The sequence below is a fragment of the Trachinotus anak genome, unplaced genomic scaffold (assembly GCF_046630095.1).
Source record: "Trachinotus anak isolate AG129_WGS33_773 ecotype Australia unplaced genomic scaffold, CSIRO_AGI_Tana_v1 ptg000012l, whole genome shotgun sequence".
In the NCBI taxonomy this organism is placed as follows: Eukaryota; Metazoa; Chordata; class Actinopteri; order Carangiformes; family Carangidae; genus Trachinotus; species Trachinotus anak.
This window is the reverse complement of record NW_027273863.1, coordinates 16,025,610-16,042,996: the sequence shown is the minus strand read 5'-3', so window position 1 is coordinate 16,042,996 and position 17,387 is coordinate 16,025,610. Positions and strand designations below refer to the sequence as shown.

Sequence of the window (17,387 nt, the reverse complement as noted above, 5' to 3'; positions counted from 1 at the left end):
ATAAAAATGCCACATAAAAATAAAAAAACGCAGACGTGTTGAATTTGCCTCCTCATTTACAAAACCGCTATTTCGACTATTTTAAGTACTACAATTTTAACTAGCTCGTAGTCTTTTTCTTCACTGCCTTTCCTGGTGTATTGCGGCACTTTTTAACATGTTACTCTCACCAGATGTCGGTCACTCGAATAGTGTGAAACAAGCAGCAGCAATGTGTACACTGTCACCCGTGTCATTGTGCATGTTCACAGTACAAAGTAAACTGTAACATTGCCCCTTAGTGTTACTAGTGTTCAAAAACTGCATATGGTAGCTTTAAAGTTGAGGACAAACAAACAACTTGATTTTTCATTAAAAGCAGATGATTTCCTGTTGCCAAACATATGAAAGTTGTAATATTTTTTACATATTTTTATGCAGAGTACTAATCTGCATACTGCGCATTGAACTCCCCCAAAATTCAAAGAAGCCACACTGGACAAAATTCAAAAAGTTGCCCCTCTTAACTTTTAAGTCGCCATGGACAACAAGGCCAAGTTCTCAGAACAATGTAAAGTTTCTGCAGTTTGATGGCAACTGTGCAAAACTCGGCTGGAACAAACAAGTTTGCTGACTCATTTATTTTTTTGGGGAACTTGAAATTTTCAGTGTGCAGAATACATTTCTTTTTCCTTTGTATGCTCTCTTTGTTCTCTCGGCACCTGCACCCCACTGAGTTTGGATGTACGCACAATGCATTTTTTAATAGCTACCCTCAGGACTAACACTATATATTAATCAATCAAAAATACTCAATAAACACATGGTTCTACTACAAGTATTTGTAGAAGTATTTGAGTTGATACCATTTATACAATTAACACCACTGCTCCCAGTGACATACTAACAATGCACCGTTCAGGGTTAGTCGTGACATTTGGAAGTGTTAACACTTGTGGCTGGTTTGACAGGCTACTGCTGACAGAAAAGACCTTTGGCCTACAAAGTTGTGAGGCAGTGAACTGCAGCGTATTCCTTCACCCTGCTGCTCCCACTGAGCACACAGCCTCAACTGCTATAGCTGAGCTGCTCCAGTATCTCATTCAGTCAAGCCCAGACACAGCCCTGTACAAGCCCTGAGAGTAAACAGTGGAGTTCATATCCCCTGGTTTGACAAGCAACGTCCAGGGAAGAAGAGAAGGAAATAAACAGGGGAGAGAGAGGAGGACTGTCAGCGTGCCCATCATGCATGTGCATGCATGCGCATATCCCAGACACTGAGATCGTTTTGAGTCTGTTTTCAACCACCTGATAGGCCTATAAATGTCCTCTGTTGGTAAACATGGGGTCCGTCTGTGTTTGCTTTGAGAGACCTGGAAATAGATATCTAAATAACATTCCTGACATGACTTCTGGTGGCGTAGGCCGATGTTTTAACCAAGATTATTCCCAGTTGTTTGTTTAATTCACAATCCAAAATCAGACCTATACAACGCCTTGTTAAAACAACAAGGAACATTTAACATACAAAAAAAAAACAACAACTTTTTTTTAACTTTCAAGCTATGGACCTGTAAACACAAGTGCAAAGTTCAAAGTGTAAAGTGAATGGACCCTGGCCCCTTTTACATGGGAAGTATTTATCACAGCAAAGATGAATCACTTCTTGACACGTTGAAAAACAAAAGTCAGAAAAGCAGATGCCTCAACAATGTCATTCCTGAGAGGCAAACATGTTCACATTCTTTAAAAACAACACTTACTGCTGTAGGAGTGAGCTACAGTCCTACGATGAACCCCGTCATATAAATTGTAACCAACAGACTTCAACTAAAAATTGCTGTACATTTCTGAAACCTAAAGACCTAAAGAAAAAAGTTTTGTTGATTTCTGCCAACTGTCAAAACAATTAATTGTTTTAGCACTAACCAATGAAGAGTTGTCCGTTATCAAACTTTTTGGAAATCTATAGTATGTCAATATTATTATTGCAACTATTCACACTGTATATAGCCAATGGAAATGACTACACTTACAATACATGGAATATCTTGCTCCAGGTTTTTTTTTTTTACTTCAGCATTACCACTATTACTGGTTTTTGACCCAGTGCTTCACTCCCTGTCCCTTTTTTTCATTTCCACGAATATGTTGCTCTTGTAAGTTGAGTTGCTTTCACCTTCTGTCCAGTTCATCCCAAAGCAGCTCCATGGGGTTTAAGTCTGGAGTCTGTGCTGTAAGGTTGGGCCTTGTCTACTGAATTGGCAGCTGATTTAAAAAAAAACATTTTAAATGCTAGTCATAGTGATATAAACAAGGTCGCTAAACAAGGTAACACTTCACCCATCTGGCAGTACTTTGTGTTTTATCCTAATGCAAGAGGACAGCCAAGAGACACTGTACAGAAGTGGTGTGCAGAATTTGTGCTGATTCCTTACGAGCATTTGAATCTACACAATCCCTGTCAAAAAGTACAATACAAGCGTGACAGTAAAAGACTGAGGCAGTGCACTGATGCCGTAACCTAGCAAAAGAAACGTTTTCTTTTAATCACGACGCTGAGCTCAACATCATGATGACTGCCAACTGTCAGCACTGGCCTAACCTACTGTGCTGGTCTTCCATCACGTTTTTTTCTTCCAATGTTTTGTGTTATTATGATGACGTAGGTTGAGGCCCTGTCCGACCAGTCTGCTTTTGTTAGTTGTCTTTTTCTCACCTTTCTGATTGCATTATACAGTTCTACTTCCTGCAGTGCAGTATTGTCCTAATAATGCATCAGAGGGTGTAGTTACCGTGTTTACTTTCATTATTGCAGCATAACTGAGTTAACCAGTTTCTTAATCCCAGAAAAAGGTCTGTTTTCTATGAAATATGCATGATTTTTCAGTTTTCAGTGACCTTTTTTTAAACCTGGGCAGTTGACCGCTGATCTTTGTACCATTTAATGTTATTCACTGGACATGAATTGTTGACATTTCAATAAGAAAAGGAACAAGGGGGTGTTCTAAAACTTTTGACTGGTAGTGTAAATACACTTTCACTTTAAGTGGAGCTTGTTTGAACTTGAAAAAAACTTGGTGTGAAAGCTGATAAGACACTTGACAGATAGAAAAGAAAAGCATGATGAGACTCGTGGTGGTACCAACTTGACATAAACAACCGCAGCACCATTCAGTCCCTCCTTTTAGCCGTTCACAGTCCCACTTCCTCAAACAGTGACCCCTCTCTCCCAAAAACCTCTGCCATTGGCCAGTAATAGTTGCAGACCATTTTCAGGAATTTGTTATTGTGAGCGATCACAGAAAATTCTCAGCAACTCAGGTTTCTTTCCAGGAACTACGATCCAGTGAGTCTGTGCAAACACACACATGCTCCTTCACACACACACACACACAGTCACACTGTGTACGCATGCAAGCCCACGCACATGAACATTACTTGGCAACACACTAAGTAAGCGACCCACACATTGAGAATACAGCAGAGAGGCCTCATTGGTGGGGGGCGGACAGGCGGGATTCCTTCCTATGTGTTGTCCACCAATCAGTGCAGGCAGAGCGATAAACACGGTTGTAACAGGATCCTTGCAGCACATTGTGTTCCTTCTCCACCAAGAAAAAAAACCAACTAGCCTCTCCTCACTTCCTGCAAACAGTTAATCTTCTTGTTTATTCTACTCTGAATTTACGGGAACTTAACATCTTCTTCAGGCATAAATATCATACTGGCCTCTCTCTCCTGTGTGTTAACACAGTGGCTAAACAACAAAAGGATCAAATAAGCAGGCTGACCAGGGGAGTGAGTCATAGAGGCTGGGGACACAACATGAGAGGTACAAACTGTCCTTGTCTTTATACAGAATGAGGCCAGTGGGCTGCGAAGTAAACTACCCTGCTCTCCACAGAGCAGGCATGCATCCTGGAAAAGTACTTAAAGCAACACAATGTACCAAATGTTGTTATTTCTGTGCAGCAATTCAAACCAAAACCTCCCATGAAAAGGCACAAAAGTCATAGGAGTTCAGGCATCTATGTACTTTAATACCTTGCTATACTATAGAAAAAAACAAGGTGATGAAAAATAAAAACAAAAGGTAGAAAAAACAGACTTAAATAAAAATTGAGAATTCTCTAGACAATGTTTTAATTTGTCACAAGATGCAGGGAGGGTCACCCAGATTTTTTGAACTTAAGCCCTTGTGATCACCTCCTCACCTCTGCCCCACCTCCATCCTTTCACTACCAACGAAGCCTGTTGAATCCGGTCGAGTTAGTGAGAAGCAAAGGAAAGGGTGGGAGAATTTCCGGTCAGAGGGCGGCGTTTGTTTACCAGCCGCAGAGGCAGCATGGCAGGAGCAAGTGTCATATTACAACCGCTGCTCATTTAGTGAGTTAGCTTGTCAGCTGACAAGGGCTCTCCTCCCTTCACCACAGAGTGCCCCTCGGGCCCCACCACTCAGAGAAACCAATACTTTACTTTTATTACTCAGCAAAGGACAAAAACAACAAGCCTGGGGAGGGCCAGGCAACTTCTGGACCTGCTTCAAATAGAACATTCACTGACTCATTAACTATAACAAGACCACTTGAGTAAATCTCTAAGTCATTTCAAGAACACAGGACACTTAGAACAGCTTGCACTGGATACGATAGGCACTTGTTTTTATCAAGCTAAGACTGATATTTTGACCTATTTAAAACTGAATGTTTTCATATCAACAATGGAAACAATCACAACATATAATGTGAAGGGTCTTACTCATGGTGACAAACCCACAGATAGTTATCATTTTAGTTATCCTACTCTGCAGTTCCCCTCAGCCGTCTTTTAGTACACAAACTCCACACTCAGCGGCAGACAGACACTTTTAGCAACTAGCATGTGAACGTAGTGGAGATTTTAGTGGCCACAGATTAATTATGGACTTTTATTTGTTGGCTGGTCAGAAACATGACAACAAATAAACACTAATGTTACTCCATATGTTTTGAATGTGTAAATAGGCAACTGTTGGCTAACAAATTCATCATAACAACCTTATAAACTGACGCTATGCCTGTGTTGTGTTTATAGCTTGTACCAAAAAAAAAAAAAATTGAGGCAGGTCTAAAATAAAATAAAATTTCAAGGGCTGGAACTCACCATTATTGTCATTACTTATTATTATGTCGATTAATTTTTCAATTCCTCATTTCTTCAATAAATGAAAAAAAAATAATAATAAAAATGCCCGCTACAGCCCGAGGGGACGTCTTCAAATCTCTTATTTGGTCTGACCAACCCAAAGACATTCAGTGCACAACCGTGCATTGCAAAGAAAAGCCTTAAATTCTCACATTTGAGAAGCTGGAACCAGCAATTGTTTGGCATTTTTTCTAAAAAAAAAGACTTGCATGATTACTCCGTCATCAAAAAATTGCTAGTAATTCCTTTCCTGAAGATCAACTACCGGTAATTGATTAAGCGACTAACAGCTGTATAACTTTCATTTCTTTTCAGTGAATATTAATCTCATCTGATTCCACAAAACTGTGCATATTTTATAATGCTGAGGCTTATAGGAATTACATGTTTTCACTCATTATAAAATATACTTGTGTTTTTTCTTTAGAGCATTGAGGTAAAAAAAAAAAAAAAAAGAGAGAGAGAAAGCTGTTACACCCAGTGGAGTATGAGTGGGCACCGGCTGAACTCTGGTTTGCTGGTGCATGAGATTCTGAAAACATCATACTGTCTTTCCTGAGAATCTCTCAGTGGGGCTGGATTCAATTAGAAATATTTGTGTCCTTTGTCAAGCAATGCCATATGGCTGGAGACAGAGTGAGCACTTTGTGGGGCCTGCTGCTCTGTGAACAATAGCTAAACCACTGAGACACATTCTGCCACTATGGAGAGGCATGCAAGGCCTGAGACCAAGGAAACCAGCATGCATTTTTTTACAAAAAGAGAAATTTATATTGTGGGAGGGAAGCATACACAGGAGATAACATGTGATTCATTTTTCCCAGTCTCGCTTGGCATCAGGTACAAAACCAAAGGCCTCACTGGGCCGCCAATTATCAGCTTGTCCAACAGTACCTGGTTTTCCCTTTCTCTGCAGGAGGAGGAGGAGCTGAGGAGGACCTCGTGGGAACTCTGGGTTTGAGGATGGACACAGCAGAGCTGTCAGGCACCGGGATGGAGAAAACTCTCTGGACCACCACCTCCACGTCCTGCCCCACACAGCCAGCCTGGCCAAGTCCCTCAATAGCTTCCAGGAGAGAAAGGCACAAAACCCCTGAACCTCCAAAACTGCACAGAGCATCGGGGACAGCGACCTAGAGAGGAGAAAACAGGAAAATCAGATAAAAGATAAGATAGCCTTTATTAGTCCCATAGTGGGGACATTCACAATAACAATAATACTTAACATAAATTATATATAGCAGTTGCAACAGTCACTTGGCTAATTAGTTGATTGCAAGTCAATCAGCAACAATTTGGTTTGTCAATTAAAGAGTTTAAGTAATTTTAAAGCAAAAATGTCAAACTTTTACTGATAAATTTACTGATAGATCAATATTTACATATTAACCTGAATATTTTGGGTTTTGGACTGTTGGTCAGTTAATACAAAAAAATTGTTTTAAATGTCACAGTGAGCTTTGGAAATTAGCGATACAGATTTTTCTCGTTTTCTGACATTTTACAGCTAAAATGAATAATCTATTAATTGAAGAAGTAATCCACAGATTGAACAGCAATAAAAGTAATAATTGCAGTTCCAAAGAGAAATAGTCTGTAAAATTAAACTTATTTTTATCTGCATATCCCAGTTTTGCATCAATAGCATGTGAACATAATGTAAGCTGCAACATACTATACAAGCACATAGGGCTAATTTCACTGCCAAGGTATGCCATTACACAGTGACAAGCATCTAGCTTGATGTCAACAAAGACCACAATTAAAATTTTCATTCTTTTGTATTTGAAAGCGACAACATCAAGGTGTAGCTGATGGTACCACGTTTTTCATGTGTTTTTCTCACTTGGTTGATTTATTTGTAGTTGCCCAAAGCAAACAGAGATTCAGATTTTGGGAATCAAACATACATGCTTCAACAGAGACTGAACGCACCTGTAACTGTCTGATGTGGGCTGGATGCTCCATGTTTATTATTCTTTGTGAAAGAACACTGTAAAACGAACCCAATGAACCCTGTGGCAAAACCTGCTGTTCACACAGTTGCACCTGTGACTTGATAAGTATGCACTTATGAAAAGTGCAGCAAACCTCCCGTTGCACAGTGATTCAGTTTCATTTTTATAGAGACAAATAACTAAACCTGAGCCGAATCTTATGGCTGGAAGCCAAATAATCCCGTGGGCAACAGACTGAAGCTGTTGTCACATTGCTGGCTGTGTTTCTATGCTAATTTATTGGACTTATGTCAGTTTTCTGTCTCACAGTAATTGTTTGTGCTCTTAAAGTGACTGACAAGAGTTTAGGAAGTGCAATAATGACTTAAAAAGTTGTTTAACATCAGAAAGTAGCAGCTAATTTTTTTAATTTACATGATTCTAACAATGCTGAAGCATACAAACCTGTTTGGCATTGTTCTCTGCAGTGGTCCTGCACACCTCCAGCAGTCCGAATATTTTACCCAAATAATAGGGCATGCATCTCTCTGCTGAGAGCACAGATATGTTGGCAGGTCTGGAAGCAGAGTAGACTTTCTGGCTGAAGTGTGTGTTCAGAATAATATCACAGCCAAAGCCCTCTATAGAAAGGCGTTGCCTAAAAGAGACGAAGTTAATCATGTTTAGATTCAGAGTATAGCAGTAGCTTTTGTTGCAATCTGCACCTCAACTCTACACTTTCTTATTGCATGGCATCAAAGAATTGAGTTTGAAATTCATCATGAAATTAAACATCTTTAAGGTGTTGGGCAACGATAAACAGTTGGTGTGTTGAGATTACGCTGATAGCAGATGCAAAAACTCAAGATTTTACATTAAATGGAATAGGTTGTTGCACAAATGTAGGGGGGCTGACAGCTCCACAGTGCTTGAATGTCAAACTCAGATAAGGTGCCAACCACCTCCACAGGTCTGTACACTGTGTAAATGCATTAACCTCCTCCAAGGCAACTTAAAATACACAGCGGATATATTTGTCCTCTTTTACTGAAGTAAAACATCATTTTCCATGTAATTGAGGTTCTTCTTGAAAGGCTACACCTCGCAGCACTGCACAGCTTGATTGAAAACACTTTCCAAATGTGACATCATCTGTGGAAAAATACTTCAACGCCCGACACAATCAAACAGGCTGAGGGTTTGCTGATGAAAAACTAACAAAATCAAATGCACAGATTGCGTACGTGTGGTCTGAAGGGCTCTTGTGCTATGCTTTAAATTTACTGATACCAGCACATATTTCACTCATCTGTGTGCGCCAAGAAGGAGATGCTGAATTTCTCCGTAAAAACGTGAGAAACATTTCTGGTCAAGTATTTTAGCTCATGCAGAGAAATAACACACACCTGAATGGTCCAGAGCATGAGAGAAAAAGAACTTGAATAACAGCCAGATAATTACATGGCATGTTGTTTGTAGTCAAGTTTGAGTTACGACTTAATTTTTTCCACATGTGAAGTAGATAATAGTGTGATGATGGCTTATCACTGACTCAGAGCCAAGTGCACTCTGTGACTGGAACTGCCGTACACGTCTCAGCTTGTCTCAGACCTGTGGTGATGGTTGGGCCAGAGAAATTAAACACACAGATAAGTGGGAAAAAAACGATTTGTTTGGACATACAATGATAACAAGAAGGGAGAAGATTATTTAGAAACCAAATTATTATATACACAGAGATGCCAGCTTTAGGTACACCTTGCTAAAACGAAACGCAGTTGAGCATGACCTTTGTGAAGGTTACAAAGCTGAGTTTTGGTCACAACTGTTTTAGAGAAGTACTGATTTAATTCTATGGTCATTTTGGAGGTTGTAGTTTGTCTTACAGTTGTTGTTGAACTGTATTATGTTATGTCGAGAGGTGTTTCTAGCATTCACTCTGCTCTCATTGATATAAATTGGTAAGTATAAATACCGTGTTCTTTTACAAATCAAAACGGATCATTATGAATAATAATTACATATCGACATTACATATTATAAGTGCAAAATTAAACATTTAAATGGATAGAGAGGCTTGGACACACAAATTTGCACAACATCTCTGTGACACTGAACAGTTTGATATTGAAAATTATAGTTAAACTTCACACAGGTATTCCTGTGTTATTGTCCTTGATTACATTAGACTGTACATACAGTTCCTAACATTGCTTCCTTGCCCTGCACGTACACAGTTGAGCCAGACGAATTACAATATCATGTGTTCGCGAAATCTAGTACATTCTGTATACCTTACTATGCTGGTGCAGACACAAGCATGACTCATCCATTACTCAGTCAACTGAAATTGAATCCATTGTTTTTTTGACAGTCAATAATTTTGAGTCATTTATACAAGTAAACATTTGCTGGTTACAGCAGTGTTGCACTATATTGTCATGTATTATCTGTTTATACCACAGCCTCCACCCATGGGCGTCCACAGACGGAGTTATTATTGTTGAGAGATACATTAATAAGCACTTCACACAAAAACAGATTTAAATGTGTTTATACTGCAGTGACGTGGCTAAATTAAATGCTAACTGTCAGTCAGACTAAACATGCAAATACAAAGCCCTCTGAGCTTGTGGTATGGGCTTCATTACTTTTTTTTTCATTATAATCATAATATATCATATTAGACAAGACTAGAATTACTGCATGACGGTTGTATTCATCCGCCAGCCAGTCCAGTTGCAGTTAGTGTCAATTATTGAGTTATGGCCAAAAATGTGATTTTTGTGGTCACAGTTCCTTTGACCTTTGACGTCTGACCTCCAAAATGTAATGAGTTCATCTTTGGCTCTAAGTGAACATTTGTACCAAATTTAAAGAAATTCCCTCAAGGCATTACTGAGATATCGCATTCACGAGAATGGGATGGAGGGATAGAAAGACAATATGAAAATATAATGCCTCCAGCCACGGCTGTCACCGCCGCGGAGGCATGATAACATTTGTTGAAATGTGAGCAGATATCCACAAAATACCCCGAGACCGAGTAGCTGTTGAAACCCTACTATATTATTTTACAATGGAAACCAAATCAGTGGAAATCCAAGTGATGAAAAGTAACATTAGTGCTGAACAATTCTGAGATACTTGTACTTTACTTCAAGATTTCCAATTTTATAATACTCTAATTACTATATTTCACTCCACTACATTTCAGAAGAAGATATTGTTTGCTTCACTGAACTTATTTGACAGATATTGTTATTTTCCAGTTTAAAATTAAATAATATAAAAATATACACAGGGTTGCTTTGCATAATGAGTACTATTGATACTTTAAATACTTTTAAGTAAAATTCTGAATAAAGGACTTTTAGTTTCGTCTTTTCATAGCATAGTATTGCTACTTAGTAAATGGTATGAATACTTCTGAGACTGACATATCTCAGCTATGAAAAACCTAAAACAACAGCTCACGTTATGATTAACACTGTTAACAATGTTTATCAGTTCAATATCTCAGCATAGAGCAGTCATCAGTAAACGCTTCACAACAGTGTTAGTAGAGCAGAACGTACTGTTCACAGGAACAGGTACAACGCCCGTACAGGAAGTGTGACCCCACGGTGAGCAGGTGAGTGGGCAGCTGTCATCATCAGACAGGTAGCCAGGTTAAGGAGTGGCCGCGGCTGCTGGCGTCACAGATCATAAGTGAATAATCCCTGCAGGTATTTCCGCTCAGTCCTCAGCCCACTCACAACAAGGCGTGGGAGGTGGGAGGAGCCAACCTACTCACTGCAGGAATTATGGGGGAGGTTAAACCTTCAAGTGTCACACAGGAAACTCATAAGAGGAATTTTACCAGCTATGTCGATGCTCTAAATTCTGGGTTTTTCCACTTTGGCCTTTCCTGTGGCTGTAAAAGTTGGATCTCTTTACCGAACATTTAGCTTGTCATCAGCTTTTCCTGGTGATGATGTTTGCTTTGTTATGATTTAGAGACTTTTTATTGAGATCAATTATTGATTGATTCACACAAATAGAGAGGATGCATGTTCACATGAAAACTAATTCTTTGAAAGAATAAGTGGGAGTGTGTTTTTTTTTTTCTTTTTTTTGAGGGGTGGGGAGGGGGCCTCTACTCTATGTGATTTCAGGAATAGAATACAACATGGAAGGAGAGGTGCAAAAGCAAAAGAGATACTCTCAAACCACCATGTGTTTTCAATCTCAGCCCTCTGGCTCCCTTCACTCTCTTCTCCCAAAAGCTCCAAAAAATAATCCTACTGTGTTTTTTCCCCGGCTTGCTGGAAATGACCTAACTACTGCCAGGAAGAGGAATGTGAAGCATTCCCTGGAGCTGTTCGTGACGTCAGAGCACAGAGGAGGCCCCTGCGCTTCCGCCAGCCTGGATATTCCAGAGCACACTCAACCTAAACTCCCAACAGCTGGAGTCAACTGTTGCTGCCTCGCGCCAACTCCAAAACAATCCCGAAAACACCCCCCCCAACAAACCCCCCGCTCTGTGTGTGAGGGATTGTTCTTCACATCTGGGCCTTTGCTGCTTGCTCTTGTGAGCTGAGAACACGGTGTTGATACTTAAAACCCCAAACAATTAGCTTTAATTATGATTGCTACAGAATTATTTTTAATCTTGTGCTTTTCAGTATCAATGAGCGTATTAATCTGCAGTCCACCAATATGCCTCCTCAGCATTATTTTGGGAGTACATGTCAGTGTTGTATTGTGTAACGGCCTGTAAAAGTGTCTTTTTTGTGTATTTTCCAATCGCCTGCCAAGAGATGAGTAAGTTTCAAAATCATCAAAAACAAGGAAATGCAAGAGAAGGTTTCAGTGACCAGAAATGAATGTTTTAACTTGAAACTTATTTCTTCTTCTTGTAACTGAAGCTATGAATCGATTAGTAAATCAACAGAAAATGAATCAGCAAGCATTCTGATAGCTTTCCAAGTACATTTTCTGTGTTATATGTCATTGTAAACCAAATATCTTTGCAATTTTTAATGTTGACTGGACAAAAAAACAATTTGAAGACGTCATTTTTGGCTAATGACATGCATTTTTCTCTACTGACCAAACAATTGATGGGAAATACAGTTATCAGTGATCCTTATTACTTCATATCACAAAATAAATGTTTTCCTTCAGTTGGTGCTTTGACAGCTGACTCTTTCAGACCCTGCTGACAGCCTTAAAGCTCCAAATAACTAACTGCTTGTGTGTGCATATGCACAAAATGTGCAAAATGTGATTTTCTTTTAAAGATCCTATCTAGAATGGACTGGTGCTGTGCTCATGGTTTTAAGCAGTGTTGTTGAGATAATGCATTCATTTTGTTTGGTATGTACTGTTAGTTTAGGGTTCTTGTTTATATGTTTATTTCTTGTCTTTTGTGTTTGTTTCTCTTGAAAAGAAAAGTTTAGAAAAAATACATTTTAAGACGTACAGATACTTTGGTCTGAACAAAAATGTGTTGATATGTTTTCCCACAAAAAAGTTAATTTACATCTACTCCACATACCTTGTTATAAAAGTCCAGACTCTATGAATACACAAACATTTTTTGTTGAAAAACTTGAAGGGTTTGTGTATGTGCTCTATAGGTTTGAGATTTCCACAGCCTTCTAAAATTCTGCACATGCATCATTCTGCACAGTTGAGGTCAAAGATCCAGGTGAAGTAACAATAACCAAACCACAGCGGATGGGGGACGTTAAAGGGTGACACATATTGCATCCTCTCACCATGGCGGGTATATGTGGATGATATCTCTGGGCGCAGGAACCAGCTGGGCTGCAGTCTCTCTGTTGAATAACACCAGCATACGAGCCCTCTCCTCAGAAACAGGGTTACTGTGTTGGTGGCCCTGTCCTGGGGGTTGGTGGGGCTCACAGTGCGCCAGTTGCATGCTGCACTCCTCCTGAACCTCCAGCACCTCCAGCACCAGCACACCAGGCCTGTCCACTGGAGAGCAGAGCAACAACAACACAGATGTTGAGTGTGTGTCTGTTTCATTGTGTGTCTGCGTACAGAGTGTACTCATGCTCTCACGGACTCTTGCTCCCTGTGGAACTCATTATGCATTATGAGAGTAATTCACTTTTAGCATCAGAACAATTTGCACTGCATAACTGTGAAGCTGTTAGTGACTCAGGCTAAGGTGGATATGAAACAGAGTAAATCCCACTGGGTGATGTGCAAACGTTTGGAATTTTACCACGGCTCTGACTGTACTTTTGGCCTGGACAGTGAAGTCGAGAGGAGCAAATCAAGACAATGCACTGAAGCTATAAATCAAAATCAGATAAGAGAGCAACATGGCTGTATGCAATTTTTGCATGTAAACTTTTTTTTTTATGTACAGTCTATGGATTGCACTGAACTGTGCAAACTGCAACACGAGAACTCACAGCCATTGCAGTTTAGTGTCTCTGTATATTAATCTCTGAATGTGGCCAGAGGGGGAAATATTAATATGATAAGCATAAAATCACTAGAGAGCTATTGAGTTTTAACATGCATTTGTCCAAACATGAATGTTAAGTGCTTCATTTGTGCTCAGTGCATTTAGGTCCCAGATTACAAAATCATCAGAACAACCTCAGGCAGCTGGCCAAGGCGCAGATAGTGCTCCAGTGCTCCTCTTGACCTATAATGATCTGATAAGTCGCAAGCAGAGCATTATGTCAGGAAACAAATCAAGACCTCCTACATGTGCATGTGCGAGTGCTCTTACATCACACGCCAAAATTACTACAACAAAGATAAACAGGTGTCCTACAACAGAACGATCTAGTTGTGAAACAGTGTTGTTATTATTAAGAATGTGCCAGGAAGTGGAATAGTTAAAAATGAACAAACATCTTCTGATTATTCATAAAATTACATGTGTTTTTTTTAAGCCATCTGACTTCAATGAAATGAAATGTCGATTTAAACAGAATCAGGAATGTTCAGTGCCAAAAAAAAACAAAAAAACAAATGAGGTGAAGTTAGCATGATCTTCCACATTTTAGCCCTCTGTTAATCTCTTTATGCTAATCAAACCATTGACTGACCCCAAACTCTTAAGTTGCATCAGGTGGGTGACTTGCTTTTCCACAATCAACTGTCACCTTAAAGCCAGCTTGTGTCCTATTATAAGGACTTAAAAATGGTAAAATGCAAGTTGTTTGGTACACCACGGAAAGGAAAAAAAGAAAAAAAAAACAAAAGACCTAGGCAAGCAGTTTCCTGTCACCTACATTCTAACTTCACAGTTCAGAGTCACAGTGATCGACCTCCAGCCAACACTTCCTCAACGTGGCCTCTCCATGCAATCACAAAAAAATGACACCTGCTTAGAGAGAGGGCTTCATCCCACTCACAAATCAAAGTTCATTGTTAAACTTCAACAGTGACTCAGAGGTGTGTGTATGTGCAACATCCTGATGTGAAGTTAATATGCAGTAGGTTGGTGGATCACCTGTTGTTGTTGCTGGTGAGGTGTCAGAGATGGACTGGTGCCTCCAGAAGCTGATAGCTGACCTCTGTCTGCACTCGAGTCGATTCAGCCTCTCTGCAAAACCTCCGCTATGCCCATCCCACACCCACACCCACACCCACACCCACACCCACACACACACACACACACACACACACACACACAGATGTAGATGTTGTTATGTGATAAAACTCATACAGCACATACAACCTGGAGAAATGCACAATGCAAAGAAAGAAAACGATTTTCTGATGCAAACAAGCTGTCGAAGACTACAGATAGCCATCTGTCAGATTTACAGGGGCTCGGAGATGGCAGTGACATTTAGCACCCACATCATGACACCAGGTGTCCCTTTCATCATCTGCTCTAGTGTGGAAACACTGCAGCCAAAGTCTGACTGTCACCTGGCTGCAAGTTACATGTCTTGTCTGTTTCTGCTCCTATTATGAAGCAAGACACTATAATGCTCGATGCACACTCTCTGCCCATTTTATTCAATACAACAGATCTGCCACTAATTGTGCCTTTATGAAGATGATCATAGAAGATAATTTTTTATAACTTTTCAAGGGGTATTAATACAACTATATGTTTATGACGCTATGTGTTTATGAGGTTGTAGTTAGTGGTGGTGTTGTACTGGCCTGTATTATATTGAGAGGCGTTGCTAATATTCCTTCCTCATGTTTGTAAATGGGATGGGCAAAACAGAAACAGCTCTCAATATAAAGCAGTTCACTGACAACCTCAATGTTAAACATAAACATATATTAATACCTCTGTGATAGTGTCAATCAAAACTGAACATTATTATCTTTATAAAGGTGGAATTTATGGCTGAGCTGTTGAATTGGATTCCATTCGATTTGACAGGTGTACCTAATAAAGTGGCCGCTGAATGTGTGTATGTGTGTGTGTGTGTGTGTGTGTGTGTGTGTGTCACATGAGGAATGAGTGCACTAAGTTTCTTCATTAATGTCATTATAAATGTCTTTGTTTACCCTGTCAGTCCCATTCATTAAGTTCTATCCGACTGCTGACTCAGCTTTTCGTCTCACAGAAATCCCTGACCTCATGTTACCTCACATCAAAATGACCCCAATGAGTTAATACAGATCTTAAATTTAGGGAAAAAAACAGGAACCCTAATATTGTATCGAGAATTGACTACCCTGAGCTAACAGATGCAAATTGGTGTCACAAGAGAAAAACCTGGATTGGTGCATCCCTAATGTGACATAAAAAAACAAACCCAAAAATAAAAAAAAACATAGCATAATTTTCCAACCTTTGAAACTTTCTTTTTTTTTTGGCGGAGTCTTCTGGAGTCTTGGACTGCCGCTCAAGCGGTTTCTGAGGTGTCTGCAGCATCGCCTGAGCAGATCTGACCCAGTCACTGACTGACCTTCTGCTGCCCTCACCAGTTTGCAGAGGAAAGCTCTCAGAGTCCAGTCTGCTCGGGGTCATTGTGTCACCAATATTTTCTCCATCAGACACGTAGCCTGAGATCTCTAGTTCTGGCACCTAGGGACAACATAATAACTACTGATTAATCAAGTTGGCAATAATAATAATAATGATAATAATAATGATTAAACGCAGTTTTGAAATTTGTCATGTTTGCATAAATTTGAACCTTTTAAAGTTCTAAATTATAGATTATATATATGAGGGAGATATTAAATGTCTGAAGTGGCCTCAGCCTTCAGTAAATTAATGATGAGTCATTCGAGATGACATACAATCAATAAATGTATTGATGCAGTGGATATGATACACTGACACACTGACAGACTGATTAATTCACAGATTATGGTAACAAAACAATCTTTTTTGCTGTGTCACTGGTAAATACACCTGCGGGAATCAGTTCTCATGGAAAAATCCATGAGAAACCTGAGTTCTTGTCATGTGCTGACAAGACCAGCATACCAGGCTCTGTCAGCCAACGCGCTCTCTTATTTGAATCAACTTGACCCTGCTAGGCAGTGTGCCAGCAGACGTCACACTCTAACCAGCCACAGAGAAAAAGGAACGCTATGTTCCTGGCCCGGGCTCAAAAATGTTTTCATCCGGCACTGAAAGCATTGTAAGTGCACAGCTCAGTGCAGTCTCATCCACTCACATGTTTTCCTGAACAAACAGTAGTAAAAAGACTTTTATAGTCCTGCTATGTTGACATGGCTGTGATCTGGCAAAAGCCTGGCATGGTGGAGGTTTATCTTAGGTGATTGGGACAGAGCAACACACTTCATTTGGGAAGTGGCCATCCTTGATGGTCTTGAAATGCAAAGTAGCCCTCACAGCTCCGCCTATCCCCTCACAGCGCTAGTACAATAACACAAAAATCTGGCAGACATGCATCAAGTGAGTCAGCCATGCATTTATCTGGAGTAATAAACCCTGACTTGGACTGGGATCCTCCCCCTCTGTATCCTGTTAGATCCGGTTTGATTTACAATGGGCAGTATATAAAGAGGCTTTCCGGGCAGAAAACAAAAAAAACCCAAAAAACTAGGTTTGTAAATTCTGCTGTTTAAATTTAATCGAAATCTACTTTGTGCATATAACAAAATAAAACACTGGAATATAATGAGAAATAGGCAGATGCACATAACAACCTGCTGCACAGCTAAATGCTATTTCGATACTTGATTATTCACTAATCAACCTGTCAGAAATACCACATGCATAAATTTCTGTAAAATCATATTTGAAAAACCAAGACCCTAAAGAGTCTCTCTTTCTAGTGGGCCCCTGACCACAAGCGTCCTGTT

General features: G+C 39.8%; 1 protein-coding gene across 3 annotated transcripts in view; it reads right to left on the bottom strand.

The window, feature by feature from the left end:
- Positions 1–17,387, bottom strand: part of spidr (scaffold protein involved in DNA repair) — a 34,970-nt gene that overhangs the window by 13,581 nt on the left and 4,002 nt on the right. For all 3 annotated transcript variants that reach the window (XM_071492366.1, XM_071492367.1, XM_071492369.1), the window contains 5 exons: positions 15,899–16,134; positions 14,590–14,696; positions 12,869–13,088; positions 7,569–7,761; positions 6,061–6,299 (listed from right to left, as the gene is read on the bottom strand). In XM_071492366.1, the coding sequence (XP_071348467.1) occupies positions 6,061–6,299; positions 7,569–7,761; positions 12,869–13,088; positions 14,590–14,696; positions 15,899–16,134 (995 nt within the window). The remainder of the gene's footprint in view (positions 1–6,060; positions 6,300–7,568; positions 7,762–12,868; positions 13,089–14,589; positions 14,697–15,898; positions 16,135–17,387) is intronic.